General features: G+C 39.6%; 1 protein-coding gene across 1 annotated transcript in view; it reads left to right on the top strand.

The window, feature by feature from the left end:
• Positions 1–21297, top strand: part of SPTBN5 (spectrin beta, non-erythrocytic 5) — a 107542-nt gene that overhangs the window by 25155 nt on the left and 61090 nt on the right. The window contains exons 21-32 of the mRNA XM_068398214.1: positions 16–180; positions 918–1144; positions 1829–2015; positions 3284–3484; positions 4657–4773; positions 5382–5545; positions 7194–7326; positions 8611–8756; positions 9493–9607; positions 11618–11728; positions 12908–13087; positions 17196–17399. Of these exons, the coding sequence (XP_068254315.1) occupies positions 16–180; positions 918–1144; positions 1829–2015; positions 3284–3484; positions 4657–4773; positions 5382–5545; positions 7194–7326; positions 8611–8756; positions 9493–9607; positions 11618–11728; positions 12908–13087; positions 17196–17399 (1950 nt within the window). The remainder of the gene's footprint in view (positions 1–15; positions 181–917; positions 1145–1828; positions 2016–3283; positions 3485–4656; positions 4774–5381; positions 5546–7193; positions 7327–8610; positions 8757–9492; positions 9608–11617; positions 11729–12907; positions 13088–17195; positions 17400–21297) is intronic.

Here is a 21297-nt window from a genome sequence, read left to right as displayed (position 1 = left end):
GCTTTATTTCTCCAGAAAGGAAATCAACTGATTCAAGACAACCATTATGCTGCAGTTTCTATCCAGGAGAAGATGTCAGAGCTTCAAAAGAAGTGGAAGGAATTGTATGGCAAGATGACAGAGCGAGGTGACAAGCTGAGACAAGCTGGACAGCAGGAACAGCTCATGGAACTGCTCCAGGTCAGGAGGTGTTGGGGAACAGAGGGGAGGAATGACTTAGGATCCTGGTTCCTCTGTTCTGTGGCCCTCACAAAAAAGAACAGAATACCATCCACATAAAAGCATATTTTAAGGTGTCCATTTTGTCTACAGTCTCAGAAGAGAGAACCCAATATAATCCTGACCAAGCTCACTCCAAAGCTATGAGCAGGATAACAGTGCCAGCACAGCGCCAAGACAGAAAGCTGTTGAACTGAGGCGGTGCATCTCTGTGGCCATCCTGTACTGGAAAAACAATCAAAACTCTCTGCATGGGTCACTGCTGTGCAAACATAACTGCTTGCTTGGAGTCAGTTTGGGGGGTGGAGGCATGGCACTGTATTAAGTACATTGTCATCCAGGCAAATTATATAAGAGGAAAAATGTGCTGTGAAGCTGTTTTGATACCAGTATGTCATGGAATGTCTGTTTTGTATTTTTGTACAGAACTGATTGTTTTGTATTATGTCACTGAAGATAGTTCAAAGAGACTGTTTTTAATGATGTGCTTTAGTGTCTCAGAGAGAAGAGTACTCCAAAATAGTGTGCAAAACAAAATGTTCCCAGGAGATGCCTCTTAGAGACACCTGGCCATCATGTTACCAAAAAGGACACATGGATTTAAAAATTGTGTCCAGGAAGCTGTCATGGGAGGGGCTGAGTGAAAGAAAATTACGTTGAAAGGTCAGTGCAAGTGTGCCATAATCTTTTCCTGGCAGGATGCTAAAAAGAAGATAGAGAAAATTGAGAAAGTTCTTCAGGAATCTGAGACAGGCCATGATTTGCGCTCCAGCCGTGATCTACTCAAGCATCACAGACAGCTGGAAAATGAGACACGTGAGCTGGCAGAGAAAATGAACTCCATTGTATCTCATGCAAGGAAAATGGCCACCAATCACTTTGACTCACAGAAGATTCTGGATGAAACACAGAAATATCTGAAAAGGTGAGGTATCACTCTTCTTTTATCTCCATCCTTTGTGACAAATTGCAGTTTTTGTTCTACCTTCTAGAAAATGTCTTTTGGTTGATTAGGTTTAATCCATATTCAGGAATGATTTCTCCTCCCAGTTGTACCACAAGTGCTTTGATCTGCACCTACACAGCTGCCTGTTGACCCGCGTCAGCCTTGATTACTGGACCTTGCTCCTTGCCTGCTGCACTCCTCTTCTAGTCCTTTGCTTATCCATAGGTCATCCACTACTTTCTAAGAGGTGCAGTTATCCAGCATTCAATAGTGATTAGTTCCTTAAAACATCACAGGACAAGCCTAGGACTTCAAAAGTGTAAATCACTTCTCCTCTGCTTACATTTAGTGTTATCATATAAGTCTATTTGCCAAAAGTAGCCTTCTGGAGAAACGATTCTTGGTATGTGCAGCCAACACTAACCATTGAAATTTGTGATATGGTCTAGGTAATCCTGCTCCAGCAGGGGGATTGGACTAGATGATCTTTCGATGTCCCTTCCAATCCCTAACATTCTGTGTGATTCTGTGTGTGTGTGTGAAATTTAATTCCAAAGAAGCGCCCAGCATTTTCTAATCGTCACAGTGGTATCATAGCGTAATTCCCTTGGCAGAATCAGGATAAAGCTTTGTTTTAACATATATTTAATGGATGACCCCTAGGTTTGAGTCTTTGCAAGCACCTCTTGATGAGAGGCGTAAGTTGCTGGAAGCTGCAGTGGATCTCTATGAGTTCTACCATTATCATGACATGGAACTGAACTGGATTAGTGAGCGATTGCCTATTGCCCATTCCACAAACTGTGGCAAGTCCTTGGATGTGGCTCAAAGCCTGTTGCAAAAACACAAGGTAACTCGTTTAATCAAGTGTATTATAGTATGTTGGCACATTGCATTTCACCTCAGTCTGCAAACCAGCACCTGCACATTTCTCCTTTACCTTCAGGAAGGCTGTTGCGAGCAAAATGTATTGCCACACTTTCAATGAGTACATTCGCTGATTCCAGCACTAGCCCAGCTAAAATGGTTCCAGTGGATTGAGACAAGTCAGCAATGTGGTGATGATTTTCAGAGCAAACATGAAATTCCTGTGGGAATTGCAAAATTTGTCATATTTTGCAGTATTATTATTCTGAGAAATTTTGTAGCTCTTCCCATTAAAAGTGGATAAAAAGCTAGCGTACCTCACACTAAATAGAAAAAATGAGGGTTTTCCTTTGTGGGTTGATCTGGGTTGAATATTTTGACTGTTACGTGCTCATCCTATTTTAGTTCTGGGCTTACTCCTTCATTATACAGTCTTGAGGTATGTGCATGCTAGATTCTCTAGGAGAGCATATAACAGCCATTTAATGTTTATTTTAGTTCTGTACTGCGTCTAAAATGGTTTGAACAAGCCACAGTCAATATATTTTTAAAGACAAGTTCTGGAGAGTTTGATTCTTTGTAGCAGTTCCTCACAGACAGAGGAGCACCTCAAAGCTGCCCTGCACCACAGGCAACACTGGATTTTGCAGCACCTGGATTGCAAGTTCCATGAGAAAGGTTGTAAGACCAGTGAGGAGGCTTTATGGAGCAGGTGTCTAATTATTTTCATGGTACAGCTGACAATGTCTCTCTTCCTATCATCCTCCAGCCCATTCATCTTCTGGGATATTTTATTTTCCCATCAGTAGCTCAACACTCTCTTCTCAATCTCCCACTTTTGTGTCTCATCCCTTGTCCTGCTCCATCTCCCAAACCTCCCTGGGTGCTGGGCAGGGGAAGCGGCAGGTGCATGGTAAGGAGAAGGGGTAGAACCAGGGCAGAGCACCAGGCTGAGGACTTTGGTAAGTAATGCTGAGGGTGCAGGGAAGTTAAGGGATGTCTGCTGCCACCTTCCAGACTCTTATCTCCTCCCTCAACGGCAGCACCAAGAGCAGAGCATTATATTAGCGGGGCTGGAACCAGTGGCTGAGGCTGCAGCTGTTGTAGAAACAGACAGTCCTTGTGTCCACTGGCTGTACTCTGCCCATCGTCACCAGCTGCTAGTTTTGCTTAGGAGTAGGTGCATATAGAATTTCTTTGTCCTCACATACCTTTCCTTTATTCCCATTTTTCCTTTTATCTCTTTCCCAGGAACTGCAGGCTGAAGTGAATGCCCACAAACAGCAAGTCCAGCGGGTCCTGGATGAAGGAAAGACAATGATTGTAGGCCAGCACCCATCAGCTCAGAAAATAAGTGAGAAATGCCAGGAGCTTGTGACTGCCTGGCAGGGTTTGGAGAAGGCCTGTGAGGGAAGGATGAAGCAGCTGCAGCACTCTGTTGGCTTCCAGGAGGTACAAATAACAGCAAAGTGCTTACACGGTAGCTTCTTCAGACAAACAAGAGGACCAAAGTTTTAAAGTGGATAACAAAGCAGCTTTGCTGGGACTGGTATTCACTTCAGTTGCTTGAGGCCAGACTCATGGGAATGGAGGGCTGGGTTGCATACCTGAATGCAGCCCCCAGTCTAGAGCTGCTGCTCTAGAGCTTTGCCTTGGACTGTGTACCCATCCCTTATGGTGGTATGTGGAACACACATTTCTCCTAGTAGTAGCTCCTTTCTCAGTATCTTTATGCAGTCTCAGGCTTTGACAGAAGTAATGCAATGAATCCTGAACTGGCCCTTCATACTGGAGAATTATGACAAGGAAATCAGAAAAGAAGGGATCTCTTGTGCCATCCAATCTTTGCCTGTTCCAGGCAACAAAATGATACTGAGAAACTGATAACACTCTCTCACTCTCAGAGTGACTTAGGAGTTTTGGCCCTATTATTTTCAACAAGATATTAGACCTTTATGTGTAGCCTGTTTAAAAAAAAAATACATGAAAATATTTATCTATCTCATTAATCCAAATTTTCTATCAGTGGGTCATGTAGGAGTGCAGTTACTCAGATAACACAAGCGGTTTTGTAAACATAAACAGCATTTGCACAGACTTCACAGGCCCACCTAAAGTATGTTCCCTGGGGAATTTGATCATCTGGCTTTTATTTCCTCCATCTATAAAAATGGCTGTCCATACAATAGACTTTATGAAGCCTGATTTTTATTGGTAATTTGAACTTCACAGGAAGGGGAAGGAGAAATATCACACTGCTATTATACAGTTAGCTCCTACCCTTAGTGAATAAGGTAAAGGAAGAATCAAGTAAGGATAGTGATGTGAAGAAAGAAAAGTGAGACAACTTGAAGCTTACTGCCAGAGCTTTGATGCCTGGGAAGTCCTTAGTTATGCTGCACTGAAGTCTTCCATCTGTGGCCTCCTTCACCTTCGTATGATTTGACAGAACCACAGTGTGGAATAGTAGTTATTGGGATTAAATATTCTTTATTTGTTATTTAACAAAACATCACAGTAAATCTTACAGTGCACCCTCCATTAAGAATTTATGAGGTCAAAAAATGACATGAGTATTTTGAAAGTTGAGGTAGAAACTAATTAGCTTTTTCTTTAACTGGTAGTTTTTAATGAATACTTCAGACCTGGAGGCTTGGATAGCAGAAAAACTTCCACTTGTGACAAGCAAAGACTATGGTAAGGATGGAGATGGAACACTGAAACTCCTCAAGAAACATAAGGTACTTCTCTGCTTAAATTTTGTACACTGGCCTGATCCTCTAGTCTGTCTGCATTTGTAAAATTTTGTATCTCAATGGCACTTAAGTGTCCAGCCATCTACAAGATGTTTCGCACTGATGTATGTCTACATGTGAATGGACTGATAGAAGAGATCAATGCAGCTTACTAATATGGTTGGAAAAAATATAGTTTGAGGAAGAAGGAGAATGGTGAATATTCTCATCTTATTTTTCTGAGGCCAAAACTGATTGTGATATGATATCTGCTTTTCAGTCTCAAGAGATGCGTGCAGAAGCCTATTTTTTTCCCAGAATCAAAGATACAGATAGAGTATTATTCCAGGAATACTTTTCCTCTGCCTAATAATACATCAGGAATTTCTAATTGCCTTTATTCACCTAATTTGTTTGAATTTATGTACACTTTTTTTCAAAAAAATGTTGCTAGAAAGTTATCTAAAATTGATCAAGTCTTGGAAACATCACATGTTTCCAGAAAGTTTTTTTCCTCTTTTAATGTCTCAGTGACTACACCATAGGCTGGTGCAAAAGTTCAAACAATGGGTATCTTGGACAACTGGCTCTCAATCCACTCTTTTCTCTGACAGGCACTGGAGCATGAGATTACCATTTACCAAAATTTGATGGAAGAACTGAGTGAAAGTGCCCAAACTCTTCCTCTTGTGGGCTCCATCCAGTATGTTGAGGTTGATGCACCAAAGGAACAAGTTCATTCAAGACTCCAGGAGCTGCAGGAACTAGCAGCAGCAAGGTAAAAACTAGAACTGCCTCTTGGATCCTAGGTTTGATTCAAAGCCCACTGAAGTCAAGAAAGGGTATCTCCAGTTACCTGACTGGAATTTAGATCATATCCATTACCTCCTCTTTTTTAAATTGTATTTGGGAAATTGCTTGTTTCTATATTAGAATCCTGTGCACCTATGAGCTTTTCATTATTGCTAAGCAAGAACTCTACATTTTATCTGGGGATTTTTGCTACATATTAAGGATTTGAAGCCCCCAAATTTCCTCTTTACCTTTCATCATCTTCCTGTAAAGTGACTTGAGATTCCAGATTCTGACTTGCCTTTGTGGTATTTGGAATCTGCTATCAAAAGGAAAAAATGTTTTTAAAAGGTTTCCTTATTGTTGCTTGAAAATTACTTAATTCATTACATAGCAGAGGGGAGATAATTACAGTTAGACTTACCTTTATGCCCAGTGGCTGTGCTAGCATAGGAAGGGTTTTATTCTTGAATGAGTCATTTACTTTTCATTTCACCTCCTTTCTGTTATTGTTAAAGAAAGATGTTTACAACAGGACAGTTTGCTTGTACACATGGTTTTAAAATGCTTCTGGTTTCTTGTCAGGAAGGAAAAAATGTCTGAACAGTTTAAGGTTTTCCTCCACAAAAATTTCACTCAGAAAAGGAATGGGGGTCTGCAAGTAGAATAACAAATAAATTAGTCTGAATACTAGAATAATTAAACCTAGAGGAAATGCTGGTATTTTACCTTTTGTTTTTATTCTTGTTTACAGTTAAAAAAGTAAAAGCGTCAATGGAAAATCCTGTGAATTAAAAGTTCAGAAAAAGAAATACTCTATCTAGAAATATCAAAACGCTTGTGTGTGTTTACACAGAAATGTTTTGTGTACATTCGTGCTTAATATTAACTTGTGTCTCATGACGCCTTATTGGTGCTCTGGTTTGTACCTCTGATCTGCATTCTGCTTGGCAGGCTGGACTGTCTCAGCAGGCTACATCTCTTGTGATGAGCATTTGTGATTCAAATAGGGAAGCCAGGTTCATCTTTCATGGAATATTTGCACAATAGACAGACAGTGTTAGCAGATGGAAAATTGGTATTTTGTTTACTGTGGAAGGCCTGTAACATGTCAGTATAAGATACTCTAGATGATCAGAAATATGCAGCAGGTTGCACCAATTTTACTGAACAGGCAATATGAACAGATTTGTATAAAATGACTTTCATAACACTTGCCTTCCTGGTGCACCATCCTCAGTTAGAAAGATTTCCTTCTCATTTTCAAAAGTACTACAATTATGTTTAGAAAGTCAGCTCACAACAGATCTGGAAAAAAAATAAGGGTATTCTCATGGGAAGGAAAAAAAAAAAAACAAAACCAAACAACCAAACAAAAAAAACCCACCACTAAGGAGAGAGCTCAGCTAGGCACAGTGCTTTTGGGAAACTCAGCTGAAGAGTCTGACCTGGCTGACAGCTGTCATCCGACAAATGTAATTACCAATCTTGAGAAATAAAGTCAGCTCTTTCATTAGAGAGAATGATTCTTGATAGTGAGAGATTTGGGGGATTAATAGGAAGAAAGTTACTGATTGCCCTCCTCTTATACTCCCTTGGTCTAATTGTATTCTCTTGTCTCCTTCCCCCAACAGAGGGAAGAAGCTGGATGAGACTCTTGTCTTGCATGAGTTTCTACGAGAATATGAAGATCTGCAAGACTGGATCACTCAGCAGAAACAAACAGCCAGCTCTGAAGACTATGGAAATGATTATGAACATGTCTTGGTGAGTTTTTTGAGTAACAGATCAAAAATCAACCAAACTGTATGTAGTGAGACTGTAAAACTATTCTAAGGTTGTCCTTGAAAACTTATAAGACAGAGTAAGAAATAAGTATAAATAACTGGGAGACGGGAAGAGAAAAGGGTGAAGAGTGAGTGGGAAGGTTTGACTCATTATGACAGGCAGGCAGCATTGCCTAACACATCCTGTTACCGTGGGGACTGAGCTGCGTGAAACAACTGCATGATAAAAAGTCTATGCCTTCAGAAAGCAACTCCTTTCTATTTTTAATAACCATATATTTCAGTGAGGTGTCCATTAACAATTTTTTTTCATCACAAATGCTGATGTGCCGACATCTACAGCTATACCTCTTCACATGGCACAGAAACTAATCTAATGTCAGCCTGTTAGAAATCAATAGCCATTCAGAATCCTCATTTTTATAATTTATTTCAAAATATCATAGAATCATAAAATAGTTTGGGTTGGAAGGTACCTTAAAGATCATCTAGTTCCAAGCCCCCTGCCACAGGCAGGGACACCTTTCCATTAGACCAGGTTTCTCAAGCCCCCATCCAGCCTGGCCTTGAACGCCTGCAGGGAGGGGGCAGCCACAGCTTCTCTGGGCAACCTGTTCCAGTGTCTCACCACCCTCACAGTAAAGAATTTCTTCTTGATAGCTAATCTAAATCTACTCTCTTTCAGATTGAAACTGTCACCCCTCGTTCTATCACTACATGCCCTTGTAAAAAGTCCCTCTCCTGCTTTCCTGTAGGCCCCCTTCAGGTACTGGAAGGCTGCGATAAGGTCTCCCTGGAGCCTTCTTTTCTCCAGGCTGAAGAGCCCCAATTCTCTCAGCCTATCTTCATAGGAGAGGTGCTCCAGCCCTCTGATCATCTTTGTGGCCCTCCTCTGGACTCTTGTGTCCTAAATCTTAAAATTGGACTACATTATTCAGTTATAGTACTGAATATATATTTTCATTCGTGAAGCGAAAACATATCATTTAATAATTGAAATTCATTGTATGTTGAATGTTTGTTTCTGTCCCCTGTAATAATGTTTCTGCCTCCTATCTACATCACAAGCCCTGTGTTTTGCTAATAGTTTGTAGCTCCTTATGGTCTTTGGAAGTAAAATCCAGTCATTCTCTGCAGTTTCTCCATCTCCAAATATGATCAGCTTATTACCTGTCTTTGGCTGTGCTCTGATAGCTGAGCAGGTATGTTTGGGAAAAGAGAGCACTCAAAATGCCTTTTGTTATTGTTGTTTTTCCTTCAAAAGCAACTTTGTGCCAAATATGATACATTCCGACACCAGCTGGAAGGAGCTGGGAAAAGAGTTGCGGCTTGCCAGCAGCTGGCAGACAACTTACTGAACTGTGGGCATTTTGAGTCCCGGGAAATCTGGCAGAAGCAGAAAGAGCTAAGGTAGGAGACTTGTGTTAGCTCTGTAATGCTTTGTCCTTTCAATTCACTCTCAAGGAGGAGGAAGTGAGAAGGAATTAGAAGAGGATACGGAATGTCCTGCCAATTCTCTAATTGCAAAATATTTGGTTTGCTCACTGATACAGAGCTGATGCCATGCCTCATTTAAAAATAGACTACTATAATGCAGACATTATGTGCTTGCTGATTTGGCTTCTTCTAAACTGCATCAGAGGTGCTTAACAAGTAAGGGATGAGTGAACTTCCTTTGCCCTTTGAAACAGGATCACCTAACTGAAAGGCTAGGAGTTTAGTTGCTTCTTTATTACTCCTGATTTTTGAGTTTGAATCCCATGACTGCTCTGAAGAACAGTGTTAATATGATCTGAGCTTCTAATGTCTGGCATCAGTCCAAACTGGTCCAAAAGAGAAGCATGAAGGAATAGTAGGGTCTGACTCAGTCCTCCAAGTCCTGCATATAAAACCTGAAAAGCATATTGGAGAGGGGCACCGTTATATAGAACCATCTATTTAAGTGCCGCGAGCAGACAGGAGGACATGGACAGAGTAGAGTGAGAGACATGCTGCCCCTCAGAGAATCACTCCAACAGAATTTAATGACAGGTATGAAAAACAAAGTAAGAGGAGGTCTTGTTTTCAGTCTTTCTTCAGACTGTTAATCTTGTTTATTCCTAGTTTGAATGTTTTACATGGTTCTTTTCCCCATCCTCCTTTGTAGGAACTCCTGGGAGGAGCTGTTGGAAATTACCAGATTACGGGGTGAGCGGCTGAGAGATGCTGAGGCGATTCACAAGTGTTACCAAGATCTGACAGATGCTCTGGCCCACATTGAGGTAAAAAATAATGGGAAAGTCTCATATAATGAAAACTTCATTTCAGCTTAATTTGTGGAGTATTCTTATGATTCTCAGTGTGCTTACTGCTGACTTTAAAAAAATCTCAGTAAGAAACCTGTGTGATTACTCAAAGTGTTAAAAAAAAAAAAAATCTGGGTAATCCTTAGATGCCTGACTGGTCACCTTATGAGAACCATTGGTGAAACCATGTGCAGCTAGAGTTGCTGATCTGTGGGATAAGCTGAGAAGACCAGGGCTTGAACGAAGTCATCTCACAGTGCAATGAATATAGTAATGTTGTTTGCAGTCATCAAATGTGACTACGAAACTGTTTACTTCCTCACTGTGGTTCTTCTTTGTATGCCATTGTGGCTGTATGTGCTGAAGAAAGAACTGTCCTGTGAAAAAGGCATTTGTCTGGATTACAGTGAACATTAGCCTGGAAGGTTGTCAGGCAATCATGTGACTTGATGCAAAAAGCTGGGCCAAAAATCTTTTCCACTCATTTCAGTGCCCAGTACTGGCAATAATTTCAAACAGTCCCAGTGTGAACTCTGGAGGGAGAAGTCCCAATGAAAATCTTCAGGCTTCTCTTTTATCTGAGCATCCTGAAGAATTTTATGGAGAAACCACATCATTGCTGTAATGAGAGATGCGGTTTCACTAATGCAGTTGCGTATAGGAGATGGCAATCCAACAGAGCTTCCACTGTTTGCAAGGCAACAGGGCTTTGTTAGGTTATGGGTGGTAGATTTTCTACTTGCTTGTGCTGGCAGAGGCTGCCTTCTTCAACTATGTTATTCCTGTTTTCTTTCCTTGTTGTGAATGGAAAATCAAACGTCATAACATTTCACTGTATACCAGCTGGTGTTTTCAGAACCTGGTGCATGTTTAACTTCAATGATGAAGTAGTTAATCCTGTGGCAGTGGCAAGTGATAGTTCAGAAACACTTTACAGACCAGCTGTTGGTTTATCCCCATGCTGAGATTGGCCCAGGCAACCAATACATACTTCTTGCATTGCATCTTGTTAATAAGCTTCACTATTCAGTGGAAGAGCAATTCAGTCATCTTGCCCATCCCTTCCTGTGTACCCTGGTCAGATGTCTACCAGGGAAAGCCATTTCTCCTAGGAACATAGTACTAGAAGGTCTTGCTTAAGTCACCAGTTCCAGTGCCATCATATCATAGGCAACTACAACATGCATCTCCTTTTACAGCGCCGTGCCAAGATGCGTTGTTGGTACCCCAAATCAGCCTGTGAATCTGTTACAGAAATGCATTTCTCAAATTGTTAGAAATGTTCTTCTATTTCTCACCTAAATTGACCTGGAGCAAGTTTCTAATAATTTTATTCTAGCAACAGTGTTGTCGTCCAGCTGAAATGCCTTTTCTTTTTGCTTGCTATGTTCCCAGTACATGTCTGTGTAACAACTAAATCCCCTCAGAACATTTGTTGAGCTAAATAAATGTTTAAGTCTCCTTTTATGCAATGGTTTCTCCATTTCTCTCATCTTTACAGTAATCCTTCTTTGCATATATGCCATTTTTAACACATCTTTCCCAAGCATGTGTAACTAAATTTTTATCTAAAGATGCTTCACAGATAGACCACCTGTATCCCAAAGAATGGCCTGAAACTGTTGGTTGTTAACACTACTTTAAGAATTCACTACATGTCACTGCAGTAGCTATTAAAGATTGATTCCCAACTCAAAGCCTGTAAGACATTCTCCTGTATTTTCTGATGAAGGAAAGACTTGAACCTTCATCTCTCACAGTCCAATTGGGTAGCTTAATCACTAAGATACTTAGAAGTGAGTTACTAGGACAGATGTACTAGGACAGATTTTTCTGGCTTCCTTTTACCTATCATAGTTGAGTAACTCAGCATGTCCTTAACTGTGCAGTATGAGTTGCACTACACAAAATGACTAAAGTAGGCTTGTAGTGTGTTTTGTTTGGAAGTAGAAAGTAACAAAGCCTTCTTTGATTTCTTCCTTCTAGGAGAAGTCTAAAAGTATTCCAGATGATGTTGCTAAGGACATGAGAGGTGTGCAAACCCAGCTCCGGAACCATGTAGCCCTGGAGCACGAGCTCTCTGGGAATGAGCAGCAGGTAGTGAAAGTCATTTGTGGTCTTCAATGTGTAGCCAAAATTCAAGTTTCCAGGACAATCATAGCAATAATTTGGTATTGTGAACCAAATTATTACAGGCTGTCTGTGAGAGCCTGGAAATCTCTAAGGATCTTCCTTAGTCTTCTGCTTTTTTAATATGTTCAAGGTTTGATGGCAATAATAAAGTAGGTCATGTAAAACCTTACAAATAAGGGACATATTATAATGAGTGCTTAGTATTGAAGTGATTCACAGGGATATTTTTGATCACTGTTTGAAATGTATGATTATGCCAGGCTTCATGATGTGTTTACTCCCACCTTCAAAGTGTTCCAGGTGATTACAAGGAAAAATCCAGGATCTGTTCTGTGTACAGAGAAACTGAATATTAATAGAACATGAAATGCATAGATTAACTATAGAGAATTATAGAAGGAAGGATGGGGCAGCAGTCTGGAACTTTCAGCAAGTTTAGAGGGGTAGGAATTGGACTGTCAGAAAGAAGGAGAGGGCTCATTATACAAACTTGTGAAAGGTTTCAGCTCATGAGAACAGCTGTTGTTTACAAAGCTTCCTTGTATATAGGAGATTTTCTTAGCTTCAACTAGACCAATAAAACTAGTATGAGTTTTCTCTTCATCCTTTTGTCTAGTAAATGTAATGGTATAGTTAACACAGCATGTGTTATATTGAGGTTACTGAAGTAGTTATCCTAGTATCGCTTATCAGTGGCCTCATATCTTGGCTTTGTGGCAGATAACACTAGAATTGATCCCACCAGCTGCTTGTTACTTTTATAGGTAAAAGAGCATGAGGTATGCATGAAGAGAATGTAGTCACAGTTAATGTATATGGTCACTGTGGAAAACAAGGTATGGTTAGCTATTATTTGCATTACTCATGTAATAAATGGTATAGTAAAAAAGGAGAAACAAAATCTGACTGCCTATTTGAAAAAACACCGTTGTGATGAGCCTTAGCGAACACTGGATGTCACTGTTATTCCATAGAACTGGAATTAGGGAAACTTGTTTAGCACAAGAAAAGTTAGGTCAGAAAATGTTGCTTGAATTGTAGTTTTGTTTACAATTAGCATAGCCCTTATCATAACTTTTCAGATATCAGCTGGATCTCTATGACTCTCTCTTTCCTACCCTCTTCTTTTGTCCTTGTGTATAGCTGCAGGAGCTGATCCACTCTGCAGATCATGTGCTGACCCATTGCTCAAAGAAGCAGGTGGAAAATCTGAAAGCAAAGCAGCAGGCAATAGTGACCAACTGGAAGGCCCTGAAGTCTAAAGTGGAACTGCGCAAGAAGCTTCTGGAACAAGTATACAAGCTTTACCAGTTTCAGGCACATGTAAGCACTTCTGCCTTCTCTCCATCGGTAGACAGGGGAAAGCTGCCTTCAATGTGTGTGAATCATAGGTGTACTTCCAAGCTGCAAAAGTTGATGTAAAAGGCTGCAGGTGCCATCTGTGTTATTAATGAAGTATTTAAGTGCTTGTAGCTATTTAGAAAGGTGTTGGAGGATAAGGATCTTTTACCTTCTGTAGGAAGGGAAGCTTGTATCCAACTGTGTATGGGATAATTGATAGTTGTCAGAAATGGTCATCACTTTGCAGGAGGAGCAGTAGTCTTTTCAAGGACTCTACAATTCCCACTGAGCAAGAGTGATAAAAATAGATGTTAGACTCCCATTTATAATGGCTGAAACTTTGTTCTCTCTCTCTTGGGGCATGTAATAACCCTCAGTTTAACTTACTTCATGGAATGTATCAAATACAACTCACTGGTCTTTGCAGTAACCTTTCAAGTTGCTTAAACACAGTGACATGCATGTATCAGCATCAACTGCAATGTACAGTAGTTTTCTCTCCAAAGAACTCATTAGGCCTCTGGGCTATGATTTGCCACAGAATACTTTGCGAATGTCAGTAGTCTCAGTGAAGGCACTTGAGCTACACCACTGCAAATTAGTAGATTATTGCTGCAAGTAGTGCATTAGCAGATACTAAACCAGCCAGGGTGCCTGATTTTATCATGAAGGAAATTGCTAATCTACATTTCTAGAATACCTTTACGTTCATCATATTCTTGAACAGTTCCAGGTGTAACTTCAAGTGTCAATTAAAGATACCTCCGGTAGTTCACATTTCCATGTTTGCTGGGAAACAGAGAATATCCAGGGTATGCTCACCTGGAAAAAACCTTCCCACAAGTTTGTCTTAAGGTTGTGAGCTGGGATCAAGACCACAGTAGAGTGTACATGATGCTTTTGTGTTAGCATGAGAGGCTTCTGCTGCACATTAGGCAAATCCACTTTAAGCGTCTTAAAAGTATTCAAAATAGCATTACCTGTCATATTTCATCCAAAAATATATTGTACAGTTCGAGATAAAGGATGTTTATGCCACTTTGTTTTTTTGAGGGTTTGGGTGGTTTGTTTTTTAATTGTTAAGAATCCATTATCTTGTGCAGAACTGTTGATGGGGAAATAAAATTAATTAGAATTTGACTTAAGGAAAATTAGAGTGACTCTAGTGATGTAGGTGAAAGGTGCATTTGTCCACTGTCTTTCTGACAGTGATCTAGGGATGACAGTAAGAATAAGGCAAACCTCTTCTCGTATGCATTCTTCTAACATATATTAGATTCTGGAAGTCTTCACCCTGGGGGAATCTTCATCAGGAGATGGATGTCGATGGATTTATCTATTAAAACATAGTCACTCAGAGTTCACTTTGTTATTGATTTGTTTCATAACTTATGTCATAAATTTAGTTATTGACTTCAGATAGAAAATGTCCTGTTGGTGGGTGCGCTTCTTTCTTTTTATTGCTGGAGCCATACAAAATACCTCTGTTTTTAATTTTTTCTGAAATCTGTGATGCATCCTGTGATCTGAATGGCAAATCTATAGCCCATTTCTTACTCTGTCAGTGTGTCCTTTCATCTGCATTGGTAACTTTACAAGCAATGAACACCTTAAAAATATATACATCTGTCAGTGCTTAATAGAGAGGGCTATACAGTCATTAAGGTGCTTTTTTAACATCACAAAACAAAATGACAAAGACAGGTGACTGTATTCTCAGTGACATGCCTAGAGGGTATTATGCCTCAGGCATCTCCCTGTCTCTTTGATGTCAGTCTGCTGGCAAGAAGTATTCCTAATCCTCTCAATTTTCACCTACTTTCCTGACAATAATTCCTCAAGAAGTGAAGAGCTGGTTCCGCAAATTTGGTAAGCTCATCTTTCTGCCCAGATGGGACAAGACAGGGTTATACAGCCGTGTCAAATGACTGTAAGAATCTCAGTAGCTCTAGGGTAGGTTAGAGCAGCTTTGCTGCAGAACATCCCCCAAATTGCTGAGCTCAAAGAGGCAACTTTGCTCCCTTTCCTCTTTCAGCCGTGTCAAGAGGTCCACAAACTTAATGTTAGTCACAGCTGTTCAGTGTACGTTTTTCATTAGTATTGCTTATATGCGATGCAGTCCATGGGGCTTTTTCGTTATGAAATTGCACACAGATTAAGAAGTGAAACAAAAACAAATAAGCCTTCCCATGAAATGAGAATTCTGCATAATCATCTAGTGCATCTCCTTGCATCCCATCAAGTACGATTTTAGTCTGATCAAATAGCAGAGCTGGCCCTAACTGACAACACACAGTAACAGCAGAAGGCTCCAAATCTTCCAAGAAGCTCTGTCAAGGAAGAGGAATTTAGACATAGACTCAAAGTATTTCTGAATGGTTTGAGGTTCTTGTTCTGAAGTTTGTGCTAGGATCTGCGTGGTCTCAGTCAGGCTCTGCTTAGGACTTTCCTGCAGATTGAAGCCTAGTCTACCCTTAAATGTTGCTGACAGTTGCAGTCCAATAACCTCTTATTGGCTCTTGACTTGTTCCATTGCATTAAATATCCTGAGATTTATGGATTTTTTTCCTAATGCTTAGCTTAAAATCTCAGGGAGTCTTGGACATTTGCAGTGCCACGTGCAATGTCAGTGTCTACAATGACATCCAGCTGCATGTGAACTAGTTCTGCAAATCAAAATGACACCAACACGTGTGCACTATGTGAGCCCTTTTAAAAGGATCACAGTCCTTTTAAAGAGTCATTTAGTAGCTGTGTTCACTGGCTTTAAGAAAAGAGTATCTTGGCTTTAAAGCCTAAACTCTCAGGACCCCAAATGGGCCATTTTCGACTTTGTGGTGCTTTTCTGAAAATGTTTTTTCCTGGCTGGATGGTTCACAAGCCAGCTTTGAGCTGTACAAAATTTTGATCGGAATAAAAATCCATGGGTAAAATGGAACAGGCAAGAAGCTATTTCCATTACATAGTTTCATTCAGCAGAAAAGCCAGCAACCATTCACAAGAGAAAATTTTTAGTTCTCTACAGTAAAAGAGCATTTTTCTTCAGCACTTACTATACATAACAGGCTTTAATAGACTATACATAACTGTCTTTTAATATACACTTAAAAACTAAAAGACCATTTACCACCTCAGAATTGAATCAACTAATCCAAACACAATTAAACTATAACAAAACTTAATTAATCATCCTATATAATCACCAGTACAATCCCTTGCAATCCTGTTTTTTACCAACGGACACATAAGAGCACAACACCTATTACAGATTCAAATGAGATGCCTAAAGTGGACTGGTGAAGGTACAGAATCCAGTGCAAAGAAGGATACACAGAAAATGTTAAATTATTTTTATTTGCACAAATTTCTTCAGTCACAATCAGAAAATAATTCTGAGATCTGTTTAAGAATTTTCTTGCTCATAATTGCCTCAGCTGAATGCTTCAGACATTTTAAGATACTGTAAATATCTTTGTCGGTTCATCAGATTTTGAAAGTAAACTAGAATTACATCCTTGTTCCTTACAGAATTGTGTTTCTGTGCCAATCTCAGTCATAGTTCCACAAATCAGGGGCTGAATCTGCATACCTGATATGCTTAAGCAATTTTTTCTGACCTTTGATTTGCCTTTTTTCCACCTCTATTAGAGTGAGCTAATTTGAAAATTCTCACTCTCGTTTTAGAATATGTGTACAACTAAGTTTCGAATAGACTTGTATTAGCCAAATCTAAGTCACAGAAAAATAGTGTGATATTGTTTTATCCTCTATGAAGGAATAACACCAGAAAACACCTAAGGAATGATGGACTAAAGGGCAATAATGATATCATGTTGTCATTGATATGATATGACATGACACAGTTTGATTATGATTATATTACAAAACATGTATGATTTAACAGAGTATGTAGAAATTACTGCAGTCATGTTAAAATTCATAGAAGTACTCTAAGCCCTAATGAAATATTTTCTTTCTTATCTGTGATTTTATTACCTATTATTCACTTAAAGTTGAACAGTCAGCCTATGATTTTCCTGTCTGAAAACCCTAGCTCTAACCTCAACTTTTGCATTTTCCTGGGTTCCAGGTGTGGGACTATTTCTCATGGACAGCAGAAATAATAAGGGAAATGAGAGCCAAGGAGACTATCCGGAACATATCTACTAGCAGCCTGAGACTTACCCAGCATCAACAGCTACTGGCAGAGATTGAAGCACGAGAAGAGAAGTATAATCATGTTGTACAGCTAGGACAGTCACTCTCGCAAGATGAGGAAATAGGATCAAAAGAGGTAATTGAAACTCATTTGAGTTCAGTCACACACATTCAGCTACTCAACACCAGTGTAACTATCAGTCTACACTGTATCGCGCTGTAAGCATACAAATGCATGTGTACTCTCAAACGTATCCATATGCATGACCTACATTTGCCTCAGTATGTTACCTAGCTTGGGCACAAAAACATCTGTTCCATTTCCTACCTCAGCATTAGATGAGTGCTGGCATCTCCTGAGAGCCTGGTGCAGCAAAACTGGGCGTATTCGAGAAGTTCGCAATGTTCTGAGCAGTGGAGATAATTCTACCTACTTCACAAACTGGGTTTTCACACAACTACTGTGCCTCATATTACAGTGGTATAGCCATACCAGACCAGGCTGGACAGAAACCTGTCAACCAAAGAATGAAAACGCTCAAACATATGAGAGGGTTTAAAGATGAATTGAAACATTTTCTGTAGTAATGAATTATGCTGGTATATTTAACTCCTTGGAAGAGAAAGAATGAAATCAAAATGTCAGTTTACTCAAGACAAATAGCTTCTAAAATTCTCACAGCATTATTTCTTTTCCAGTACCTACTAGTTTAATTCTCCACTGACAATTCATTACCATGTCTCTTGAATATCTTCAGAAAACTGCACAGTTTGTGCAAATTATTCTCCCATATGACCAAGCTATTTCCTGAAAATTTGTTGAATATTGCAATCTATTACTATAGTAATTAGAAGTCTTCCTGACTGTGAAGTCCTTTGCCTGTAGAAAAATGTAGGAAAAAATCATTTACAGAAGGCCTGTGGATACACAGAGTTTGGAAGCTGAAATTACGTGAAGGCATGTATTCACTGATTCATGTATTGAGGCATGTATTCACTGATTAGGAGAATATGCTATCTTGGTAACTTATTTAAGTATCTGTCCTATCCCAGTTTGAAGTGCAATAATTGCACTGTTATAACTAAAGATAATGGAGAATTAGGATTTAATTTTAGAAGCGACACTTAAGAAACAGTTACCTACTTTTGCTCTTGGCTTGGACTGCTATATATGCTGTAAGAAGCGCTCCTCCATTCCTGAAATGAGGCACCTCTGATTATCTCTCTGCGCAAATATAAGTGATAGAACTTGGTTTTACTTTTATTTGTTTGTTAATTTTGTTGCAATTCAACGGGATTATCCACCACCCCACTTAATCTTTTCTCCTCCCACCTTACCCTGTGTTAAAGAAAATTGGCAGAGTCCGGGTCTCTAGGTTTGCTGGTTTTATTAAACAACTCAGAGTTGGACCACCACCGCAGTGAATGGTACCTGACTCAAATTCACTATCGGTTTATATAGAAACTAATAATCAATTACATCATAAACATTTCATAAGCTTCTGTTAATAATCCACTAACTATTTCAATTCCTCTTTCTTCCTTCATCAAGAGTCCACAAAAGTCCATTCTTTTCCATTGTTTAGCTGATCTTTATGTTCTGGTTCCGCTCCGACTCCGGTCAACACCCCGTCCTCGATGTTCTTGCTGTGATCGGCGTCCTTAATGTTCTTGGTCCAGGTTGACCAGAGTCCAGTTCCCACTGCCAGTGTCTCCTAAACATTCAACCTTAAAAACAACTGAAGCTATGTTTAAAACCTTATCTATACTAATTTTTATTTTTAAGTGTCCTATATTTCTTTTAAGGTAAAGAAAAGGTTAACCATACATCCCCTTGACTAAAATCATCAGAAGGTAATACTTCTAGGCCTACTCCTGCTTAGCTACTCATTAAGCTTTGATTGATGATTTGTTCAGTCCTAGGTCAGGGTTACACAAGGAGCTTTGAGAACAATATTCATGGATTGTGAAAGCCCACCTGTGTTTATTCAGATAGACATATATTAATTATTCTATTCTTCATTCTATTTCACCCTTATTGATCCTTGTCTCCCTAACTCATAAGAACTTTTACATTAATTATGTGAAAATTTCTATAACAATTCCCTCCCTTTGTTTTTTATTGCATCCCTGCAATTATTTGTATTTCCATGATGATTTTATTTTTGAAGCAAAGGAAGAAAAACATCTCACACAGCACTGTCCCAACACTAGTACAATCACAAGGACAATAATTATAAGCGAGGCAATTACAATCAGCTTCTTTATCCATAAGGCCAAGTCTGGGAACCAAGATGTGAGCCAAGAGAGTGTTTCAGTAGATCCTCACGAGGTGTCGTCTTTTTCTACTTTTTGCATCATAGAACTCACTTCCCAAATTTTGTGCACATCTGTGAGCAGTTCTCCAGATATGTCTGTGTACGTACAGCATCTGATACTTAAAACTGTACACACTCCTCCTCGTGAGGCTAATAGCATATCTAGAGTCATTCTGTTTTGAATTGTAATTTTAGAGAATTTTGTAATTTCTTTTTGCAATGTCAGAAATCCACGCATTGAGGCATTGGCTAATTTTTCTATCATCTCCCCAGATATATTTATTATCTTTTTTTTTCCAAATTGATAAATAATTCCTCTGGGCTCAATCTTTGGATAGCTAGATGTAAAAATGAGTTCCCCAGTCTTTGTCTGAATTGCTATAAAGAAGCCTGCAGATCACCAAGAATAATTATTATAAAGCACACGAGAGGCATTGGTATTGGAATCTTGGTAACGAATAGCAAATCTTATACAAGGTGAAACAGCAACATTTATAGATGGAAAAAAAAAGGAACAAACTAAAATATTTCATCTTTCCTTGGGTTCCTTGCGGACATGAGAATGATGGATCCAGGTTTCTTTCCCTGCAACTTTGACAGCATAAAAAAGAAGTTAAAAGTACAACATAGGGTCCTTCCCATTTTGGTTCAAATCTATTTTTCCTTTTAAAGTTTTTTATTAATACTTTGTTTCCTGGTTGAATATTATGTACTTGTATCTCAGGAGATCCACCTCGATACCAATAGGCATGCTTTCGCATTTCAAAGAATTTTGTAAGTACAGTATATATTGTGTCACTCGTTCATCTCCATCCAATAAACTTTTTTTTTGCTGGTAAATAAGTGCCTGGAACAGCCAAAACTCTCCCAAACAGTATTTCTGCTGGCGATAACCCAACAGGTTGTCTGGGTGTGTTCCGAATGTCCCACAGAACCAAATTCAAAGCCTCTGGTCATTTCAATCCTGTTGTTTTACACACTTTAACAATCTTTTCCTTTATGGTCCTGTTCATTCTCTCTACCTGTCCAGAGGACTCAGGGTGATAGGGTGTATGTAACTTCCCTATGATTCCTAAAGGATTATAAACTTGGAACAGAATCGCTGCTGAAAAATGAGCTCCTCTATCCGAATTAATTACTTCAGGAACTCCATATCGGGGTATTAACTCTTTCAACAGCGCTTTTACTACAGTTTTTGAATCATTCTTTCTTGCTGGGAAGGCTTCTACCCATCCTGATAATTGATCTACAATCACTAACAAGTATGAATACCCCATTGCTTTTGGCATTTCAGCATAATCACTTTGTAATCCTTGAAAAGGAAACAGCGCGGGCGGTCTTTTACCTTGAGGTGGCTGAATCCTAGGGGTAGCATACTGTCGGCAAAGTTTACAGCTTTCAGTAATCCTTTTCACTGCGGAGTAGACTCCGGGTGCAGCCCACAGCCGTTGAATTCTCTGTGCAAGTCCCTCAGGTCCCCCATGGCATTTTTCATGAAACCACCGAACAAGAGGTAGTAAATACCTTTTCGGGAGTAGGGGCTTGTTGCCCAGTGTCCATTGTCCATCCCGTTGTTCCGCTGCAAGTCGTCTCCAAAATTTCATTTCTTCCTCTGGAAGAGCCTCCTACATCTCCTCTGCACTTGGAAGCCTGTCAAGTTTCTCTGCTGCACACAGAACGGCCATAATAAGATGAATTTGTTTGGCTGCAGCTTTC

This window comes from Nyctibius grandis, chromosome 4, assembly GCF_013368605.1.
Source record: "Nyctibius grandis isolate bNycGra1 chromosome 4, bNycGra1.pri, whole genome shotgun sequence".
NCBI lineage: Eukaryota > Metazoa > Chordata > Aves > Nyctibiiformes > Nyctibiidae > Nyctibius > Nyctibius grandis.
This window is presented reverse-complemented; position numbering and strand designations above follow the sequence as displayed.